The 24,615-nt window shown below is 35.4% G+C and overlaps 1 protein-coding gene across 1 annotated transcript in view; it reads right to left on the reverse strand.

The window, feature by feature from the left end:
- Positions 1-24,043, reverse strand: part of COL4A5 (collagen type IV alpha 5 chain) — a 432,611-nt gene extending 408,568 nt beyond the window's left edge. Inside the window, exon 1 of the mRNA XM_054580374.1 lies at positions 23,753-24,043. Within this exon, the coding sequence (XP_054436349.1) occupies positions 23,753-23,839 (87 nt within the window). The 5' untranslated portion in view covers positions 23,840-24,043. The remainder of the gene's footprint in view (positions 1-23,752) is intronic.
- Positions 24,044-24,615: the final 572 nt, after the last annotated feature.

The following is a 24,615-nucleotide window of genomic DNA, read 5'->3' on the forward strand; positions in this document are numbered from 1 at the left end:
GAAATGAAAAATACACTAGAAGGAATTAAAATACACAGCAGGAGAGACATATCAATGTGTGGTTACTTCTTGCATGCCCCCTAGTGAGGACCTGGCCCACAACCCAGGCATGTGCCCTAACTGGGAATCGAACCAGTGGCCCTTTGGTTTGTAGGCTGGCACTCAATCCACTGAGCCACACCAGCCAAGGCTCATTTTATTATTACTATTCTATTACAGTTGTCCCAGTTTTATCCCCTTTGCCCTCCTCTGCCTATCCCAACCCTTGCTCCCACAATCAATTCCTACACCGTTGTCCATGTCCATGGGTCATTCATACATGTTCTTTAACTAGTCCCTTTCCCTTCTTCCCACCATTATCCACCCCACTCTGTTCACTTTCAGTCTGTTCAATGTTTCCATGACTATAGTTTTATTTTGCTTTTTTATTTTATTCATTTAATTCCTCTTAGAGGTGAGATCATTTGGTATTTGTGTTTCACCCACTGGCTTATGGTACTTAGCATAATATTTTCCAGTTGCATCCATGCTGTCGCAAAAGGTAGTTCCTTCTTTCTTTCTGTTGCATAGTATTCCATTGTGTAAATGTACCACAGTTTTTTGATCCAGTCATTTCTGATCGGCATTTAGGTTGCTTCTAGCACTTGGCTATTGTAAATACTGCTGCTCTGAACATAGGGATGCATAAGTACTTTTGAATTGAAAATTTAAGATTGTAGGAAATATTCTTATCAGCGGAATTCTTTAGTCAAAACACAATTCCATTTTCAGTTTTTTGAGGAAATTCCATGCTGTTTTCCAGAGTGGCTGCACCAGCCTGCATTCACAACAGTGCACTAGTTCCCTTTTCTCTGCATCCTTGCCAACGCTTGTCTGTTCATTTATTAATGATGGCCATTCTGACAGGTGTGAGAAAATATCTCATGGTGGTTTTAATTTGTATCTCTCTGATGGCTAGTGATGTTGAGCATTTTTTCATATGTCTGTTGGCCATTTGTATGTCCTTATGGGAGAATTGTCTGTTCAGGTCCTTTTCCCACTTTTTAATTGAGTTGTTCATATTCCTGGTGATGAGTCATATAAGTTCTATATATATTTTGGAGATCAACCCCTTGATCGATATATCATTCCCAAATATATTGTCCTATATGGTTGGTTCCCTTTTCATTTTTATGACGGTTTCTTTAGTTATAAAAAAGCGTTTTAGATTTATGTAGTCCCATTTTTTCCTTTATTTCCTTTGCCTTAGGAGATATATAGGCAAAAATATTGTCACATGGGATATCTGAAATTTTCCGGCCTGCTTTTCTCTAGGACTTTTATAATATCATGACTTATATTTAAGTCTTTTATGCATTTTGAGTTTATTCTGGTGTATGGTATAAGTTGGTGGTCCAGTTTCATTTTTTTGGTTCGCATGCCGGCACTCAATCCACTGAGCCACATCAGCCAGGGGTAGTTTCATATTTTTGCATGCACTGTTCCAGTACATCCAATACCATTTATTGAAGAGGATATTTTTACTCCATTGTATGCTGTACCCCCCTTTGTCAAATACTAAATGAACATAAAGACTTGGTTTTATTTATGGGCTCTCTATTCTGTTCATTGATCTGTATGTTTCTTCTTATGCCAGTTACTAACTGTTTTGATTACAGTGGCCTTGAAATATAGTTCGATATCAGTTATTGTGATCACTCCTTCCTTATTCTTCTTTCTCAAGATTGCTAAGTGTATTCGCGGCCTTTTTTGGTTCCATATAAATTTTTCAAATACTTGCACTAGATCTGTGAAATATGCCACTGGTATTTTAATAGGAATTACACTGAATCTGTAATTTAATTTGCATAATATGAACACTTTAATGATGTTAATTCTTCCAATCCATGAACATAGTGTATACTTTCATTTTTTTGTATCCTCCTTAATTTATTTCTTAAGTGTTCTATAGTTTTGTGAGTATAGATATTTTACATCCTTGGTTAAATTCATTCCTAGGTACTTTATTTTTCTTGTTCCCATCCTAAATGAGATTGTTTCCTAGTTTCTTTTTTTGACATTTCATTGTTTGTTGGTATACAAAAATGTCTTTGATTTCTGAATATTGACTTTGTATACCACTACTTTGCCAGATTCACTTATTAGGTTGAATAGTTTTTGGTGGGGGCTGTAGGGTTTTCTATGTATACTATCATGTCGTCTTCAAATATTGAAATATTTCCTTCCTCCTTTCAAATCTAGATGCCTTTTATTTCTTTTTCTTGCCTGATCACTGTGGCTAGGACTTCCAATACTATGTTGAATAGAAATGGTGAAAGCAGACACCTTTGTCTTGTTTCTGATCTTAGAGGTAAAGCTTTTAGTTTTGCCCATTGAATATGATGTTGGCTGTAGGTTTATTGTATATGACCTTTATTATGTTGATCACCTTCCATTTTAAATGAGAGCATTGCTGGAAAGAGTATTCTTGATTGTAGCTCCTTGTATTTTATTACCTGGTATATTTCATGTCAGTCCCTTCTGGCTTGTAGTATTTCTGTTGAGAAATCAGCTGATAGCCTTATTGGAGCTCCCTTGTATGTTACTTGCTGTTTCTCCCTCACTGCATTTATGATTTTCTCTTTGTCTTTAAAATTTATCATTTTTTTTATTGATGTATCTTAGGGTAGACCTCTTTGGATTCATCTTGATTGGGACCCACTATGCTTCCTAAACTTGTGTGACTTTTTCCCTCACCAAGTTAGAGAAGTTTTCTCTCATCTTTTTTTTTTTTCAAATAGTTTTTCTGTCTCTTGCTCTATTTCTTCTCCTTATAATATTCCTGTGATTCGAATGTTGTTACCCTTCACGTTGTGTCGAACCTCCCTTAAAGTATCCTTGTTCTTTTTAGTCTTTTCTCATTTGTTGCTCTAACTGGGTATTTCCTTCTCTCTTGTCTTCCAGCTCATTGATTTGGTCCTCTTCTTCATCTAGCCTGAAGGTAGATTGCTTACACAAATACCAAATGATCTCACCTCTAAGAGGAATTAAATGAATAAAATAAACTAACAAGCAAAATAAAACCATAGTCATGGAAACATTGAATAGACTGAAAGTGAACAGAGTGGGGTGGATAATGGTGGGAAGAAGGGAAAGGGACTAGTTAAAGAACATGTATGAATGACCCATGGACATGGACAACGGTGTAGGAATTGATTGTGGGAGCAAGGGTTGGGATAGGCAGAGGAGGGCAAAGGGGATAAAACTGGAACAACTGTAATAGAATAGTAATAAAAAAATGAGCCTTGGCTGGTGTGGCTCAGTGGATTGAGTGCCAGCCTACAAACCAAAGGGCCACTGGTTCAATTCCCAGTCAGGGCACATGCCTGGGTTGTGGGCCAGGTCTTCACTAGGGGGCATGCAAGAAGTAACCACACATTGATATGTCTCTCCTGCTCTTTTTCCCTCCCTTCGCTTCTTCTAAGAATAAATAAAATATTTTAAAAAGTGACTGAAAGAAAAAAATAATTTACTTTCCATTAATTAATTGAAAAGATAGCTGACCTCAAGTAGTAGAACTAGAAACTATGACCACTGCTCCTGAAGTAACTTTTAAACTACACGTTTAGATATATGAATGAATCAGTAGGTAACTAAATAAGCATGTAGATAAAAGATAGATAGATCGATAGATAATTACGTAAATAGTGTTATAGGTATATAGATTACAATATCTATTTTTGTAAGTCTTCTGAAATAATCTGAAATACACAAAATTTTGTTCAAAAATATTCACAGCAGTGTTATTGGAAAAACAAAAAATGGCTATGTTGAAACAATTGCTACTGGACTTGCTCTCTTGCCATAAAGGACCAGAAAACTGTACAGAATATGCGATACAAATATTTTCAGACATTGGGAAAAGTTACCAAAACTGTGGTCTCAAACATATATGAAACATTCTTCTGAAGGTCCTAACAATAATGTAAGGGGAGAAAAGTAGTGGGCGGAAGAGAAAGGAAGAAGTAAATCTACCTTAATTCAGAGAATACATAATCATGTATGTAGATAGTTCTAAATAAACCATAAAAGAGCTACCAGAAATAGTAAAATCATTTAGTAAAATCACAGTATACAAATCAATAGAAAAAAAATCAATTTTATTTCTATATACTAACAACACATAATTAAAAATAGAAAATAAACTACAATACCATTAATAATACTATTGAAACACATGTGTATTTAAGGATAAATTTAGCAAACTATGTCAAGACCTACACACTGAAAGCATAAAACATTACTGAGATAAATTAAAAACCTTAATAAACAGAAAGATATACTATGTGCATTTCTCAGAATACTGAGTACTGTTAAGACATAAATTTTCCCCAAAATCATGTGCAAATTAAACACAATTCCATTAAAAATTCCAGAAGTTTTATTTCTATGAATTGACAATCTGACTGTACAGTTGATATAGAAATGCAAAGGAGGAAAAGTAGAAGAAGAAAAAGGATGAGAATGAGGAATAGGAATAGGAATAGGAATAGTAGGAGGAAAGGCAGTTGGAGTAGAAGGAAGGAGAAAGAGGACCAAAACTTTGGAAAAAAGAGCAAATTTGGAGAATTAGCACCACCTAATTTCAAGCTTTATTACAAAAGGACAGTAATGAAGGCAGCATGTTATTAGCATATATATAGACATATAGATTAATAGAGGACTTTAGACTCCAAAAATATACCCACAAATATATAGTTAATTGATTTTTAACAAAGGTACCAAGGTAATTCAATGGAGAACAGATCGTCTTTTCAATAAATGGTGCTAGAACTAGTTAAACACATGGGGGGAAAAATTGAATCAGGATCCTTACCAAACACCACATACAAAACAACTAAGTGGGTTGAAAGTTAAAACTAAAAAATATTTTAGAGGCAAACCTGGAAAGAAATATTAGTGACTTTGGGGTAAAGACTTCTTATAAAGGACACAAAGCCATAACCAGAAAAAAAAAAGTTGATAAACTGTACTGTGTCAAAATTAAACTTGCATTCTCTGAAAATACCAGTTAACAAAGTGAAAAGGCAAGCCACCAAGTGGAAGATCATAGCTATAAAACATTTATGTACCAATGTAGCAGATACACTGAGACAAAGAAATATGGCCCAAAGGATCAGATCAAAACTCTGGAAAAAGAACAAAGTGACAAGGAGATAGCCAACCTATCAGATGTAGAATTCAAACCACTGGTAATGAGGATGCTCACAAAAATGATTGACTATGGATGCAAAATAGAGGAAGAAGTGAAGCCTATACAAAGTAAAACAACAGAGACGAGAGGGAAGGAGGGAGGGGGGCGGGGGAAAAGGAAGGGAAGGGGAAAGTCAAGGAACATATAGCAAGGACTCATGGACAAAACCAAAGAGGAAGAGTTGAGGGAAGGAGGGAGGGAGGGAGGGGGCAAGGGAAAATGGTTGGGGGTAGGCAGAGACAAATGTATTTGAAAAAATAAATTAATTAATTTAAAAAATATACAGGATACCAACAGCAAAAGGAAGGTTATTGGGACTCAAATCAACAATTTGGAACAGAAGGAAGAAATAAACATTCAACTGGAACAGAATGAAGCAAAAAAAAAAAAATTTAAAAAATGAAGAGAGGTTTAGGAACCTCCGGGACAATTTTAAACGTTCCAACATCTGAATCATAGGGGTGCCAGAAGTAGAAGAGGAAGAGCAAGAAATTGAAAACTTATTTGAAAAAATAGTTAAGGAGAACTTTCCCAATCTGGTGAAGGTAGCTCAGAGATTACCAAAGAAATTGGACCCAAGAAGGAACACACCAAGACACATCATAGTTAAGTTACCCAAGATTACAGATGAGGAGATAATCTTAAAAACAGCAAGAGAAAGGAAGACAGTTACATACAAATGAGTTCCCATAAGACTATCAGCTGACTTCTCAACAGAAATCTTACAGACAAGAAGGGGCTGGAAAGTAGTATTCAAAGTCATGATGCTCCCCAGTTCCATCCATGCTCTCGCGAAGGGTAGGAGAGCTCCTTCTTTCTGCTGTGTAGTATTCCATTGTGTAAATGTCCCAGATTTTTGATCCACTCATTTACTGATGGGCACTTAGGTTGCTTCCAGCCCTTGGCTACTGTAAATAATGCTGCTATGAACATTAGGTTGCATAGGTTCTTTTGAATTAGTGTTTCAGGATTCTTAGGTTTTAATCCCAGCAGTGGAATCACCAGGTCAAAAGGCAGTTCAGATGCTGAAAGACAAATACCATGTGATCTCACCTACAAGTGGAACTTTAACAACAAAACAAGCAAGCAAGTGAGATATAACCAGAGATATTGAAATAAAGGACAAACTGACAGTAACCAGAGGGAAGGGGGAAAGAAGATAATGGGGGATAGAAGGGAATAAGGGGAAGGGTCATAAAGGAACACGTATAAAGGGCCTATGGACAAAGTCAAAGTGGGGGGTAGGGGTGAGTGGGGAAGGGGAGACTGGTGCGAGGAAAACAGAGAGAACTGTACTTGAAAAACAACAATAAAAAAATGAAGTATTCAAAGTCATGAAAGGCAAGGACCTACATCTAAGAAACAGAAGACCAAATCTATGAACAGTAAAATGAAAGTAAACTCACAATTATCAACAACTGAACCTAAACACCAAAACAAAAACAAACTAAGCAAACAGCTAGAACAGGAACAGAATTACAGAAATGGAGATCACATGAAGGGTTATTAGCAGGGAGTGGGAGGAGGGAGAATGGGGGAAAAGGTACAGGGAGTAAGCATAAATGGTAGGCACAAAAAGACATGGGGTGGTTAAGAATCTGTATAGGAAATGGAGAAGCCAAAGAACTTACAAGTACATGGACATGAACTAAGGCGGGGGAATGCTGGTGGGGGGGTTTGCAGGGTGCAGAGGGATAAAGGGTGGAAACAAAATAGGATAACTGTAATAGCATAACCAATGAAATATACTTTTAAAAAAATGCTATGTCCAGAACATATAGAGCTTTTATCACTTAAATATTAGAAAACACCAAAACATTAAAAAAGAAATAGTGTGCCCTGGCTGAAAGGCTCAGTTTGTTGGAGCATTGTCCTGTACACCAAAAGGTTGTAAGTTTGATTCCCAGCCAGGGCACATACCTAGGTTGTAGGTTCAATCCCCCATCAGTCAGGACAGGTACAGCGACAACCAATCCCTGTTTCTCTTGGATATTAATTAATTAAAATTAAAATAAATGGCCTACTGATTTACAGAACATGGATAAATTTCAAATGTTTTACCTTAAGAGAGAAAAAAGCTAAGCTCAAAAGTTTATAGCATAACATGCCATGTCTGTCCAGAAAGTATCCAGCCATGTGCTATGAAACAGACACATTTATTTTCGAAGATACAAGAACCATTATATATAGGACAATGACACCTCCATCCCCTTGAAAGTAGGCACCTTGGGACCTCGCATAGTTCTCGCAATCACCATCAGCTGCTCCATTGTATTTTCCTGAATCTCACTGGCAGTCTGAAATCTCTTCCCTTTCAAAGCTGATTTTAGTTTTAGGAAAAGCCAAAAAAAGAAATGGAAATTCCAGAAGTTGCAGGGTGCCAAATCTGTGCTGTAGAGGGGCTGAGTTACCTGGATGATTTGATGTTTTTCAAAAAAACTCTGCACCAGATGTGATGGATGAGTGGGCATGCTATCATGATGAAGCTGCCAATCACCAGCTGCTCATAGCTGTAGCCATCTCAATCATCCAAACAGTTTCCACGGAGGACTTAACACAAAATTTGATGCAAATTTGTTACTCTACTGGCTCATTTTGACAGTTCTAATTATATTAAGAATGGCTGGACTTTTTCAGGACAGACTTTGTATCGTCAATAATATTGTAATGACTATATATAGTGCTAGGTTAGTACTGGAATTATCAGTGCGAGGGGGTACTTTGTAAATTATATGATTGTCTAACCACTATGCTGTATACTGGAAACTAATATAAAAAGTGGTATTAAATGTGAGCTGTTCCAAAATATAGTAATAAAATTAAAATTTTTAAAAAGGTTACATAATGGATGATCTTATCTATATGACATTATTTTTAAAAGGTAAAATCATAGGAACAGAAAATAAATGTGTGGTTTCCAGAAACTGTGGATAAGTGGAGGGGCTAATTACAAAGGGAAGAATGAGGAAATATTTTGAGGTGATGGAATTGTTCTGAATCATGATAATGGCAGTGGTTACAAGATTGTATGCTTTTATCAAAACTCATAGAACAGTACACCAAAGATAGTAAATGTCAGGGCATAAATAAAAAGATAACTATAAGAAAACTACAAGGAGGTAGGAATACTTAGACAGTAAAATTAATAAGAGTAATGATAGCAAATGCAGGCAGGGATGAGGAGCAGCTAGAATGTATATCCATTTGTGGAATCTACAGTGGTAAAACCACTTTGGAAAACAATTTAACAGTTTCCTGTAAAGTTAAAAATAGACTTTGATACAACCCAGAAATTCAATTTATTTGTATTTACCCAAGAAAAATGAAAGCATATGTCCAGACAATGATTTATTCAGGTTCATAGAAGAGGAAGTGAGGGAAAATTTTGAAAATGCTTTTCTCCATTCTGACTCAGTACTCAGTACTTTTCCACTCCTAGTCTTTCTCTCCTTTTTCCCTGAGGCCCCTAGGTCCATAAATCTCAAGATTTTTGTTTGTGGTACCTTCAGTGACAAAACTTGACCCCAAGCCTGTACTTAACTGCTGATCTGGAGTCACTGCATGGAGAAAAATGTAAATGGGAGGGAGAGTTGGCACTTATCCTGGTTTAACCTTTTGCTTGTACAGTCACAGTAAGCAATTAAAAATATGACTGCTACTTTCATTTTGAATTGTTTTAATAGCTACTCAGACACCTAGCAGCTCAGCTATGGCCCTGAGACTATGATTGTTTAAATAGGTGCAAATTATTTTTTATGAAATTTTAACACTTTTAAAAAGTCTCAGCAAATAGAAATGGAAAGGGACCTCCAATCTGTAACTAAGGAAAAAGTAAGTCGAGCACAAGAGTGAAATAATGAACATCTTCCCTGCAAAAAATGGATGTCTTCTCTTACTACTTCTATAAAACTTGTACTGGAGGTCTTAGCCAGTACAGTAAGGCATACATACTGGAAAGGGAGAAATATAAAAAATATAACTCTCTTTATTTGCAGATGATATGATTATGCACATGGAAAATACAAAGTAACTACTAGATCTAATTAATAATTCAGTATCACTGTTTTGTCTCTTGATTATAGACTATAATTACATTAATGTGTGCATCTTTTAAAGCTCATAGACCTGTGCATAAAATGGGTGAATTTTACAATATGTACCTCATACTCTAAAAAAGAAAAATATAGTAATGCCTCAGGATATAAATATCAATATAAAAATGAATTATATGTCTGTATCTTAGCAAAAAGCAACTGAAAATAAAATTTTAAAAATAATACCATTTACCATATGAACAAGAATATGCACAGGAAAAAAACTGAACAAATGTTGTGCCTGACTTCTATGATGAAAGTAATTAAAGAATATCTGAATTAATGGGGAGATGTACTGTATTCATGTACTGGAAAAAACAATAATTTAAGATTTCAATTATTCCTAAATTGATTCATACAATTATTTCTATCCTTATAAAAATCTCAAAAGGTTTTTAGTAGAAACTTATAATGTGAACCTAAAATTTGTATGGAGTAGTCAAGACAACAGTCGAGGCAATCTTGAAGAAGAACAAATTTAAAAGACTTATACTACAACATTTAAAGAGTTATTACAATGACAAAAATAATTAAGACAGTGTGATATTGGCATAAGAATAGACAAACAGATCCACATAACAGCCTAGTGAGTTCTGACCTAGGCCTGTATATATACATTCAACTGATTTTCAATAAAGTCATCAAAGCAAATCAATGAAAAGGAATTTTTTTTTCAATATATGGTACTAAAACAACTAGTTATATGGAAAAAAACATGGGCCTAAAGATAAACTCTGAAACTATAAAGGTTCTAGAAAAAAAAAATATTCTTTGTAACCCTGGAGTTTGAGATTTCTTAGAGAAGACACAAAAGAAACCTATATAATCTTATTAACCAATGTCACCTCAATAAATTCAATAAAAATTTTAAAAATAACTAATTTTAGCTCACTGTTTTCTTCTCCTCTGCTGTGGTTCATATATCAATAATGTTTCTGAGTTGGCAACTAGACTGAAAAATGGTAGGAAAGATACAAGTACAATCTAGTATCTCCATTTTCTATTTGGTATTTTAACTGCATCTACTAGGATTAACAAAATTACAAAATCATATTATCAGCTCACCAATCCCTAAATTCATGTAGTGTCCTGGTGAGAGGACTAGAATAAGATTTTATCTCTGTCTCTTCAACTAAAAAAATGCCTCTTTCATCAATGATAAAGTTGTTCTCTATAAAGGAGTGGTTTTCAAACTTTTTGGCCTCAAGACTGTTTCACTCTCTTAAAAGTAATTGAGGTCACCAATAACTTGTGTTTACATGCATTATATCTATCAATATGTACCATATAAAATAAAACTGAGTAATATTTTAAATAATTATTTATTCATTTGAAACTGACAATGGTAATGAAAAAATACAATAAAATTCTAAAATTCACCATTAAAAAATGACATTGAATTCATCACATTAACATATATATTTTTATATGAAAACTATGATATAAGAGGTTGTCTTACTTTTTATCTTTATATCTGCTTCTGCATTCATTCTGTTACAATATATTGTTTTGGTTGAAATATATAAAGAAAATCTGGCTTAATATAGCTATATATTTGGAAAACTGAGTACGTTAATAGCCTTAAGATAATTGTGGCTACACTTTGATACTATACCAAAGCTATACAAGTGGTAGGCTCTTTGTTCAGTTGTAACACCAAATCTGAAGCCTTATCAATTAACTTTTGTAATTCACTACATTAAAACTCATTGATCTATCTTGCCTTTGAATGGATCTTTTACCATGCATAATTTTGTAACACCATGTACTAGTCATTTGGAAAATATTAATTTACTGAGATTTGCAGAACTGTTATTTTTTAAAGATTTTTTATTTATATTTATTTTTAGAGAGGAGAAAGGAGGGAGAAAAAGAGGGAAAGAAACATCCATGTGTGGCTGCATCGCGAACCCCCTGCTGGGGACCTGGCCCACAACCCAGGCAGGTGCTCTACACTGGAAATCGAACCGGCAACCCTCTGCTTTGCTGGCTGGCACTCAATCCACTGAGCCACACCAGCTAGGGCAATTTGCAGAACTTTTAAATGTTAACACATTTTATTACACAATATCAAAAATCATACACATTAATATAATTATCAAACTCAGAACAAGCTAAGATTTGGGAAGCTGTCAAGCTCACAGTGGTAGATTCAAGTTTTCCAAAATTTGAATTCTTACTTGAAGAGCTCAAATTTTTTGATTGGCAACAAATTCTGCCAGTAGTTTTCCTTGAAGTGATAGACTCATTTTGCTCATTTGCAAGAAAATGCCTGCCAAATACCCAAGTTGGAATAACCATAGTTTGTCTCAATTGTTCTTTCAAGTAAAAATGTTTTCCATGCAAAAATCAGCTAATTCAGCCTACACCTCAAACAACTGCACATGTACTTTTCCTAGAAACAACAATCTTACATCAGCATATAAAATTGCTTTGTGTACATTTTCTGTTTTGCCATAGAGAGTATTTAAAAGATGTGGTAAAGAGATTAAGCAAAAAAAAAAAAACCCAAAAAAACGAAGGACATAGACAACAGCATGGTGGTATTACCAGAGGGAAAGGGAATAGAGAGAAGATGATACAGGGGAAATAAACGGTGATGGAAGGGGATGTGCAGATTTGGTTCCAGATTACTGAAATCAAGTAAGTTGTAACATTTTTCTGGTGGAGGAAATTTGCCTTCAGTTTGTAAAATATATATGTATCTCACACACACACACACACACACACACACACACACACACACACACACATCTGTAAAGTGCAATAAAACAAGATATGCCTGTACTAAGACAATTGGGTACACTGCACTAGCAGTTTTGCCCACCATCAGTGCAAGTGTCAACACAGTGAGAAAGGCAAAACAATCTTCATATTATTGTTAAAATAGCCATGCTCCTCTTCATAGGATCACTGGAATCCCAGGGGTCCACACACAACACATTGAGGACCACTGACATAAAGGATCCCTAATGCCCCTTCAGCTATGAAATGTCTATAAGGTCTATGTAAATGTTTATGTAAAATGTCAACATCTTTCATTTGTGCAACTCTACAAAGCATTCCTTTCCCTATGAAGTCATAAATCTATATTTGACAAATATATCAATGTCTTACAAATCTTATTCAACTGATCCTGAGGACAAAGTCATGAGGCCATAAAGCAGGAACTATTTCTTCCATCCTAAAAGAACCTTGATTTTATTCAAATTTCCCTGCCCTCTAACTGTTTCAAGCAGCAATGAGCTTTGTTGGGGAGTCAGGGGATGGTTGGTTAAGTCACTGGTCTAACTCTACCTTTATGGTCCCATTCCACTTGCCCATGTATCGGTATAAGCATATACATATAACACAACTCTAACCAGTGAGGTGTAAGGGGTATTTTCAGGGTTGAGGTGTGGGACTCCTGAGGAGTTTTTTCATTGCAGATAAAAGGGAACACAAATGAAAAGTTCCTACTCTTCTTATACTGGACAATTGTGGTGTCTGCATGTGATCCCTGCAACTGCAGCATCAATCTTGCAAGTATGAGGGGCACTAATCTGAGAGAATAAGCTGATATGCAGAGTACGATAGAGCAGAAAGTGGAAAGAAGCTGGGTCATTGTTTGGTGGAATTAATTAACCTTTGAAATACTCTACCTCCAAACTTTTTGTTATGTGAGCTAAAATTTTTCTTTATTGTTGAGACAGCTGAATTAGTGTTTTCTACCACTTGCAACAGAAAATAATCTATCTGATATGAGAAAGCACTATTATGTCTATCTTTCATATACAGAAATGTTTTACCATAATTTAACAATAAGTTAAATTATGATTATGGAAATAGAATGACCCATGCAAAGTCCTGGAGAGCTCAAAATACAGAATACACTAAACAATTTTTCACTAGTATCCCACTCTTAACACCATTCCACTCAGCCACCCCAAGTTCCAGTATCTTCTTCAAATTCTATTAATGTCATATCTACTACAAGAAATTCTGGAAGCAAATTGGCTAGTTCTAATAACATATAGAAAGAGTGTTATTTTACTTAATTATAAGATGATACGAATGCCAACAAAATTTCTTAAAAGTCCTAGTTTCGTATTTACTGTCATAAAACCAGTTCCTTAACCTGACTAGCACTTGCTCATAAATGGTGCTTAAGTCTCTCTCTACAATTTAACAAGTAAATCTGATGTTTACAGTCAGATTCAGTTAGATAAAAAAATAAGTTAAAATTGAATTTAGCAAAAGCCTGTTTCTTTTATAGCATTTGTCTTTGGTTGTCTTTCATTAGCAGAAAGCAGATTTAAGGTTCCCATTTCAATAACGTAGCAGGGACCATCATAGACTACACTTTTGCTTAAAGACCAGCAGAAGCTGCTAAAGAAACAAAGGGCAATTGGACCTAGATGGATTATGAAGGTAAATAAACTCAAGCACTGATCCATAAAATGAGAGTCTGGTTTGTTAAAATGAAAGGAGCCTATGTACTAAAGATTATACTAAAGCTACCTGCTCAAAATCCTCAAGAATTACTGGTATTGAAAACAAATCTTTGTAATGAAGATTTAGTTAGGTGGCTGGGTGGTTCATTTATAGTGTTAATTAGAGAGAATGTATTTTCAAAAATTAGTTCTGTCCCACTGTTGATATTGCCAGAGGGGATGAAATGATGGAATGATTACATTTGAAAAAGAAAAATCATTAGAGGATAAGACCAAATCAGCCAACCAACTGGCAATCAATTGAGCATCAATTCCATAGTAATTGTACTACATAGAAAAAAAAATCATTAAGACTGTCTCATAGGCGCCCTTATACACTACCAATAGGAATATAATTGGTAAAACCACTCTGGAAGGTAATTTGACAAGAAAAGATCCCTATCTTTCAAAAGCTTAAAAGTTCAGCTGTTCAAATTCCACCTGGAAAAGCCATAATGTGTAACACTTTGTGATTTTTGTGGAGGAATACATTTTAATTGCACATACAATGCTGGCATAAAGGCAAGAGTCACTTAACTAGCAACAGAATAGGAGCAGGTACTATGGTAGTAGTATAAAAAATGAATGGAAAACCCTCATTCCATATGTACTTACAAGTTTTTTACTTTTTTTGCTTTATTTATATTTTTTATTGTTGTTCAATTACATTTGTCCCATTCCCCTCATTCCCCTCTTCCGCCCTACACACCCTCACCCTCTACATTCAATCTCCCCCTCCATTGTCTTTGTCCATGTGTCCTTTATACATGTTTCTTGACTAGACCCTTCCCCCTCTTTGCCCTGTTATCCCCTCTCCCCTCCCCTATGGCCACTGTCAATATATTCTTTATTTCAATGTCTCTGTTTATATTTTGCTCACTTTTTTTGTTGTTGTTTAGGTTCCACTTATAGGTGAGATCATATAGTATTTGTCTTTCACTGCCTGGCTTATTTCACTTAGCATAATGCTCTCCAGTTCCATCCATGCTGTCACAAAGGGTAGTAGCTCTTTCTTTCTTTTTCTTTCTGTCCTTCTCTCTCTCTCTCTCTCTCTCTCTCTCTCTCTCTCTCTCTCTCTCTCTTCTGTGTAGTATTCCACTGTGTAAATGTACCATAGTTTTTTGATCTACTCATTTACTGATGGGCACTTAGGCTGTTTCCAGCACACGGCTATTGTAAATTGTGCTGCTATGAACATTGGGGTGCATAGGTTCTTTTCAATTGGTGTTTCAGGATTATCAGGGTATAGTCCAGCAGTGGAATCACTGGGTCAAAAAGCAGTTTTTAGCTTTTAGAAGAAACAAGTTTGTTTCTTAAGAAGATGGCGGAGGGGTGGGTGAAGGTGGAAGAAGGTATGCGGGGAGGCGATAAATAGCAATGGAAACATATAATAAAGTAAAAATAAATAAAACAAAAATAAAACTAAGTTGAATAAAAGGAGCTGGGAAGAGGAATAGTATCACTCCAAAGAGGGAAAAATAGATTTGCAATTAATGAGGGGAAGGTTCTGAAGTATCTCTAAGGAAGAGATGAAAGCAAGGGATAGCACAAGGAAAAGACAGCCATTTAAATGTAAACCTTATAAGCAACCATGTGGTAAGGACTGGTGAAGGGGATGGGGAGGGTGGGCAAAAGGAGCTCCCATTTCAGATGCATTCCAAAACTCTCTTCAGGGGCAGGGGATTTCAGTGGATTTGGAGTGTGTTATATCATTGCTATAGCTAGCAAGAGGCAAAAGTGGGTCGGTACTGATGGAGAGCAGGCTCCAGATTGTGTCCAGAGGAGAATGTAGGGAGACACATCATTCACAAAATTAAATTATAGGGCCTTGAGGATGAATAGCACAGCAATTACAATAAAGTTATTAAAGGATGGTCTGGTAGTGAGCCTATCTTTAGAATAAAGTCAAGTGACAAGTCACAGGAAGGGGTAATGGAAAGGGCAGTGGGAATTATTCAACTTTTAAACATGAACTTTATTTTTCTGTATTATCTGTCATGTATAAAATACAGACAGGAAAATCTCATGAGCAGGTTCCAGAGCGGTCATTTATTAACTGTGTGACCTTGGGCAAATTATTAAATATACTGTAAGCCTCAAATTCCTTATACATAAAAATGGGAATAGTATTATCTACCTAGCAGGATATAACAAGTAACCACTAAAAAAAATAGCTATCATACTCTGCCTGCTGATATAGCCTTTCTAAATGACAGTGTCCATTGCACATACCAAAGATTAAAAATACTGAGGGCCTTTAACCCACTTAATTCCCGAAGAAGGAAGTACTAATAAAATAATACTATATATGGAATAAATATTGTTCACAGCATAAAAACTGAAATTTAAAAATATATTACAAAATTAATGTGGGGTGTATAAATATAAATTATATAGAATCATTTTAAAATATTATAAAATCAATAATTGTAATAACATGAAAAAATGATTCACTAAGATATAAAACTATATGTAGACTACTCCTAACTTTTTATTTTAACCAATTACTCTTTATTTTAGTTTTTTTTTTCAGTTAGAAGGTAAATTTTAATGTATTTTACATGTGAATGGTCTAAATGCTAATTAAAAGACAGAGATTGTCAGATTTGATTAAAAAAAAAAAAGGCCTAGCTGTGTGCTTCTTTGCTGATCTCAACAAGCTGTTTCTGAAATTTATATGGAAAAAAGAAACTAGAATAGACAAAACAATTCTGTACATTTTTTTAAAAATTAAAAAACTAATAGTAGCTGATTTTACCACTTATTATAAAGCAACAGTAATCAAAACAAGGTGGTATTAGTGAAAAGACAGAGCACAGATCAAAACAACATAAAGAAAGTCCATAAATAGACTCGCACAAATATAATGAATGCATTTTTTATAAAGTTGTAAAAGATAATTCAATGTAGAAAGAATTCTTTTCAACAAATGGCACTGAAACAATTGGATGTCCATTTAAAAAAAAACAACTTAGATACATATCTCATACCTATACAAAAGTTAATTTAAAATGAATTTTGGATCTAAATGTAAAACCTGAAACTATAAAACTTCTAGAAGAAAACACTGGATGAATCAAGATGGCGAAGGACTGAGTGGAAGTCACACTGACCTCCCCCCAGAACCATTATCGAATTACAACTAAACTGTGGAGTAATCAACTGGAACAAACAACTGAACAATAGTGAGAGAGGAGCCTTGTAACCTTGGAGACAGAACAATCAGCGTTAGCACAATCCAGCTGGTAAGGAGTACGATACAGTCCCTTTAATCAGATATATACATTTGTCTCTAGAATGTTCATTGTATTTCATTGATCTACTTGATTATTTCTGTGCTGGTGTCATGTTGTTTTAACTGCTGAGACTTTGTAATGAATTTAAAGTTTTAAAATATTTTATAATTAACTTTGACATTTAAAAAATAAATAAAATCAATCTACATTTAAGAAAGAAAGAGAGAGAGATGGAACTCCTACCTTTTGCGACAGCATGGATGGAGTAGAGAATATTAAGCTAAGTGAAATAAGCCAGTTGATGAAAGACAATTACTATATGATCTCACCTATAAGTGGACTCTATTCAACAAAATAAACTAACAAAATAAACCACAGGCATGGAAACATGGAGCAGACTGAAAATGACCAGAGGGGAGGGGGAAAGAGGACAATGGTGGGAAAGGAGGAGAAGGGACTAGACAAAGAACATGTATGAATGATCCATTGACATGGACAACAGAGTGGGAATTGACTGTGGGAGTGGGGGGTGGGTTGGGATGGGTAGTGGGACATAAAGGGGGACAAACTGAGAACAATACAGATTATTATATCTGTAATAGAATAAACATGATTTATAAATTAAAAAAAGAGAAAACATTGGAGAAAAATTGACTCATCTTGGGTTTGACAAAATATGATAATACCCAAAGCATATCCATAAAAGAAAGAAATTGAAATTTATCAAATTAAAAAGTTGGTTTACAAAAGAGATCCTTAAGAGAATGAAAAGATAAGCCATAGTCTTGCAAAATATATATTCAAATCATGTATCTGATAAAGGTTTTGTATAGAGAATACATAAAGAACTCTTAAAACTAAGTAATAAGAAAACAAATAACCTGATCTTTAAAAATGTGCAAAAGATTTGAATATACACTTCACTAAAGAATCTATAAAGATGACTCTCTTTTATTGAATGGGAAAAATAGTAAGTTTATTGTTGAGAAATCTTGCAGACACTACCATAACCAAGTGGTCTAGGTTAACATCACTAGTAATGTCACCATTTTATTTTTAAAGAAGATTAGATACATAAGACGGAAAATCATCAGAACAGTAATAGAGGTATTCCTATGCAGTTGGCAGCATTGTAGACAGATTATATTCCTCTTTATAATTTTCTATATCTTCAAAGTTTCCAACACTGAGCATGTATTACTTTTGTTATCAGACAAAAGCAACATGTAAATAGTTGAATAAATAAACAAATATACAGTTCCTGTCCTCAAAGAATCTATTATAGGGAGAACAGATGAAATCTCATGAAACAAAATGCTTTTAGGACCAAATGCACTTAGATACTAGATGGGAAGAGGCTAAATATTGCAAATGTTCAAAGAAGGGTAAATCAGCAATTGAGATAATAGTAAAAACTTTCACAGAAAAACTTTCACTATTTATATATTCTTACTAGCATGTAAACTCCATGAAGGCAGGGACCCAGTCCATCTTATTCAGTTGTATCCACTGTGTCTAGCACAAAATAATTTTGTTGACAGTGCATATTCATGAGCAACGTAAGTTTATAGTTCTTATGAGTTGTGGAATATCTGCTGAAAGAATACAAACACTACACTGAAATTGGGCAGAGATTTGAATCCATATGATTCTAATCAAGATGGAGAGCCAAAATATGTACACAGTGCTCAAAGGATTATAGGAAAGCTCATCTAGGTTAGAATTAAGTGTATTGTAAAATGTCATGAAAATGAGGTTACATGAAAGAAAAGATCATGACAGGCCTTGAATATCAGGCAGAGAATTTGAGAGTTAACACGACAACAAATGGCAAGTCAATAAAGAGTTTGTAATGGCAATAATGAAATCTAAAATTTATTGAGCATTTACTATGTGCCAAGTACTATTCTAAATGCTTTATATACCTTTTCTCATTTTATCCTCAAATGAATCTGTCAGGTATGTACAACTGGTCGCTTTCTGCCTATGTAGAAATTAAGGTTCAGAGATTACTACTTGGCTAAAGGTCACACATCTACCAGTCAAACTGCAGATCTAACTCCAGAGGCCCAGCTCTTAAAGGCTCTGTATGAGACCTCTACAAAGCCCACAAAACATGTCTGAGGAGAGAAATACCAGAAATCAGTTGAGTTCCCATGACATCACAGATGTATATTTATTTTGTGGTCTGGAACTAGAATCAGAGATATCAGTACAAATTCATGTTTTTAACATATGCACATATAAACACATATAACACATATAAAGAGAAATTTAAAAAAATAGATATAGAAGTGGGTATCTATCTGTCTACATATATACATATATTTCCTAGATTTGTCTGCTGAAAAGGCCTAAAAGCAATGACACCCTAGCAGCAATGAGCATGCAAAGCATCCAGACCCTGATCTCTAAATACCAATACCCAATGAAAAGAACTAGCATTCCTAAGAGAAATGGCTGATTCCAGGGCTGAGGCAGGGAAAGTAGAAGTTGATCCTGGAACCTCTTGTGGTGCCAGAATTTAAGGAAATCCTCAAAATAAAATGGAGACACACTGAAAGGATACAGGAGCCAACTGAAAGGGGCTTCTATTGGCCAAATATGGGGTCACTTCAGCAAAAAAAAAATGTGAAAATAACATAAGTCATTATAACACATAGAATAAAACAAATATCCGTAAGTTCATACTACTATAAATAAGTAACCGAATAAGTAGCAGAGAATGTAATTATTTGCTACATTTAAAATTCAATTAAAAATGCAGAAAATGTTGAAAACTCAAAATCACCACTTGGCAAATATAACAATAATAATTACTCAGGCCAGAATCCTCAATAGATGTTAAAATTATGAGGCAAAAGTTTGATGAGACAGGATATTTATGTTCTCTCACAATATTGCTCACATTGTCTCTCAAGTTCTGTTCATTTTGTAATTACAAAGGGAAAAATAAGTGACTTTATAGTGGATAAACGTGGCAGACACAATCTTAACCAAGTTATTACTGTTAACTCAAGGTAGTTTCATGTGTTGCATATACAGACATCAAAAGTCAAATTATGTATACTCTCTTACATAGTCACCGAACAGATACATATGTAAATAAATGCACAAAACTATATAGAGATAGTTGAGTGAATAGACTTGGATATGAGGGGTAGGTAAGTTGGTAAAAACAACAAAAATGAATTGGACACCTTAAGCAAACATACCCTGTTTCATTACAATGGACATACACCTGAAAAGTTCAGTATATTTAAATTTTTTATGGAAACTGACTAATGAAAAGAACAGTAAGTCAAACTTTCTTCAAAATAATCATGTACCACAAATTAAAGTTGTTTCTAGGTTGCTTTTTTAAAGATTTTATTTATTTATTTTTAGACAAATGAAGGGAGGGAGAGAAATATCAATGCATGGTTGCCTCTCACACATCCCCCACTGGGGACCTGGCCCCCAACCCAGGCACATGTAGTGGCTGGGAACCAAATCAACGACGCTTTGGTTTGCAGGCAGGTACTCAATCCACTGAGCCACACCAGCCAGGGCTACATTGCTCTTCAATTCTCTTGCTATATAAACACATGTGTATAGAGGTCAAACTGATATTTTTATTCTAAGCCCAAAGTTTTTCCATTATACCGTGCTGCTTCTCCTAACATTTTATCATTTCCTTTTCACCTCCTGTGTCTCTCGCTCTCCTCACCCAAAAATGTAGAAGAGATTCAAATACTTTGAACAGCAAATAAATCTCTATAGAGCACATACAAAGCAGACAGTACAGGACAGTTGTTAAGGGTAAAGAAACTGGTGTCAAACTGCCTGGATTCAAATTTCCAGCTCCACAACATATGAACTATGTGATTTTCAGCAAGTTACTTAACCTCTGTGATCTGTATAGTGGAAATATTAATGGTATGCACCTCATAGGTTTTTTGGTGAAAATTAAATATGATCATGTATATCACCATATTAGCACAGTGCCTGGCATGTAGTAAGCACTCAAAAAAGTAAGTTATAGGAATATTGACAAATTCTTCCTATGGAGCAGTATACTTCATAGAGGAAAAATTATTCCTTGGCTGGGAACCACACTATAGCCTTGAATGAGTTGTTGCCTCTGATCAAAAGAGAACAGTACATTTAAATTAGAGAAAACTATCTGCTCTACTGAACACACACATACACACAAAAAAACTTACTAACATTTGAATAGTAAGAGTAGTGTAATTTTACATGCCATATCCACAAAATAGGAGTGCATACCCTACTGGAAGTGTCAGTACAGGTATAATTATCTTTAAAAAATATGTTATTTCTATCACTGGAAATGACTTTTCCAACCTAAAGCTGCCTTCTTCTCTTACTGCTAACCTGTTGGCATGTGGGTCACTTTATGCCACCTAATACACATTCTACCTAAAAAAAAAAATTCTACATATTTGTGACATCCCAATTTGGCATGACTTCAGAGATAAAGAAATCACTTAACTGTGAAAAATTAAAGCAATTTAAGTACCACTGCTCTTCTTGATATAAAAGTCCCAATACTAGACTACTTCAGTCAACAACCAGCCCTACTATCATCCAGTTTACTCTGGAGAGAGTCACCAATATCCCCAGCACTAGTATGGAGAGCAGATACCATTCATATCTTTGAGATGATTAGAACATTCATCTAAGTATGATATTGATGTATGAAGCAGAAAAAACAAACCCCTGCTTTTATTAAAGGCACAATATCCTAACGTTATAGAAATGTAATATAAAATGTTCTGTAAAAAATTATATAGGAGAAAAAAGGAAAAAATACCTACATGCTGTCTTCTGTAATTTCCTCATGAACACTTAATTTTTTAAGGTTCCAAGAAAATAGGCTTGCTCCCAAGTTTTGTCAACCATAAAAATAAATCATATTTTAATACAATTTTTTAATATAAATTGATGTATAGTATTGTACATAAACTGTATGATTGGTATCTGGTGCCCATTTATTAATAGCAATGTCAAAAGAAAAAAACTGAAATATTTAATCAAATATCTATGAAATCTTTGCTGCTGGGCCAAATGCCATAAGCAGTAAGCACCTAGATGTTTTTAGAAGTAACAATTTTCAACAACGTAAGTGTAGTTATATCTAAGAGTCTGCAGGGCTATTGAGTGACTAAACCTTACCCCATTAAGATGCTCTAAATCAAAAAAACAATTTTAAGTCATCTATCTACTTTGTTGGAAGAAAAATTATGGCAAGTGTAATTAAAAACATTTTATATGCCTGGCTTTTCAGCAGATGTACTATCGTATATGGTGTGCGTAGAATACTATAAAAGTTATCTTTCATACCTTGAGTACATACTTTCTGGAAGACAGAAGGAGGACAATGTAATCTGTGGCATTCTGAGTGCATAGAGAAGCTAGGCAGCTAACGTAAAAGTGGACCCAGATAAACTATATCATATAAAGAATTGAAAGTCACTCAACCATGTAAAGGCCTAAACCATGATCTCATACTGAAGTGTTTTTAAAATCAGCTATTATGATCACCCAAATATAACTCTGAAATAATTTGATGCATACTTAATTATTTTTTTCTTCAAACTTTTATTCCTAAACCATCCACTTCCTCTTCCCCAGGCAATCAGTCTTATTAGTTTCTTGAATATTCTTACCGAGATATTTACTTTCTAATATTCTTACAGATATTTTCCTTTCTAAACTCATTAGAGGTTAAGTGAAACTAAGGATGATGGGCTTTAGGTGGAGAACATTTTCTCTGACAAAGCCATTCATTCCTTTACATCTGCCTCTCATCTGAGAAGAATAGTGGGTAAGACTACCCGGGAACCTGCGTAGGAGATACATTGAGGATTTAATTCTACATTCCTGGAAGAGTGGAAATTTTTGCTCTGTCATTTCACAAGTGCATCCTCCTCCACTCTCCTTTAAATCAGAACACTTATTCTCCCTTGAAAAAATATAACTATTTTTCTTTAAACAAATGATGGTAAATTTTCCAACCTGTTCAGGTGCCTTAGTAAGTTTTTTAAAAAGTAAACAACAAACAAAACTAGAACTTTTAAAAAATACGCCGAAGACCTGAAGCTTGAAGCCATCCTCTTTATTCTTCTGTACCTAAGCATTCGCAACAAGGATGGCAACAGGGGAATGCAGTCTCTTAAGAGAGGCTTTACTGACCAAAGGAGAAGGCAGGCTCAAGCTGCTTAAGGGGAAAATGAAAGAATTTCATGGGTGCCTTTAGCATTTTGGTGGAAGGTCGAAATTAGAAAAGCCAAAATATCAAACTAGACAAAGTATAAGTGAGCACGTTGGGTACTAATAGTGAAAAGGTTAGTCGGCAGACAGGCAGGCAGGGAAACACCCGAGGGCAGAGGGTGGGGAGGAAACGTTTTAAATACCCACCAGAGACTAGTGATTTATTAGCTTGAGTCCCCCGCCACAGGCTCTGCTCTTGTCCCCAGAGTAGCTAGCTGCAGGAAAGCAAGTAGCCCTATTTTTAAACACTTAAACTTCTCCGTTGGACTTAAGGCTTGAGTTACCAGCGTTAAATTGAAATGTTTCTTCCTAAACAAGTGAAGACAGGTTTGAATTCCCTAGCCAAGGCCTAAGATGAAGGAAGGGAAAGGGACAAAAAAATGATTTCGGCGTGAGAGCGAGGTGATGGGGTGGGCGTGGGGTGGAAGTAGAAGGACTTACCGCAGCCTCTGCTGGGTGCCTCCAAAGATTCAGGGCCAGTAAGAACAAGCCTGCAACCAGGCTGACGCCACGCAGTTTCAGTCTCATGCTGCCGCAGCTCTTTCAGCATCCACACGAAATCCCTGACTGGCTCTGACCAACTGACATGATCCTGAGGGGTTTATTGGGCGAGAGATAGAGCCGGAGAAGTACAGCGAGGGTTCGCCACTTTTGCAGGTCGGCTTGGGTGAGGAGACCTTTTTTAGACTGGACAGAGAAAAAAAGCAGCAGCAGCAATTCTTCTCTCCTCCCTTCCCCCTCCAAAGTCGGTTTCCCAAGAGCACTTTTCTGTCCAGACTTGCAAACTTTCTCTCGCAAACCCCACAGATCTACTTTCCTCTGCACCGGCCCCCTGCCCACCAGCCCCAATTAGAGGATCACTCCGCCACGGTTTTAGACTGCACCAACAACCTGCGCGGGAGTGACGCTCAGTTATTTGGAGGAGGGAATCTCCTAGACTAGGTGACTGAACATTGTGAATGCATCTGGGAAGCTTTTCTATTCGTTCACTTGCACATTCCGTTGATACTACTCTTCCCTGCCCAGTCTTCTTCTCATTGGTGGAAGCACCCAAGTCGATTACAAATAGACCTGAGCTGGGACTATTTTTTAGCGGATGGATCTTCGGGAGAACGGAACTTTTTATTGTTAATGATTAGAAACAAATTTTGATCGTTCCTTGGATTGCTGGTGTTCTTTCTCTTCCACCTGCTCGCGGGGAAGAGTTTCTATATACAACAGAATATATGAAAATAGTAGAAATATATAAATATATTTGTATAAGTAAATATATGCTTATAACCAAAGAATTAAGAAAGTGACTT

Source organism: Pteronotus mesoamericanus, unplaced genomic scaffold (genome assembly GCF_021234165.1).
Source record: "Pteronotus mesoamericanus isolate MK-2021 breed Mesoamerican mustached bat unplaced genomic scaffold, CSHL_Meso_final contig_58, whole genome shotgun sequence".
NCBI classification, from domain to species: Eukaryota; Metazoa; Chordata; class Mammalia; order Chiroptera; family Mormoopidae; genus Pteronotus; species Pteronotus mesoamericanus.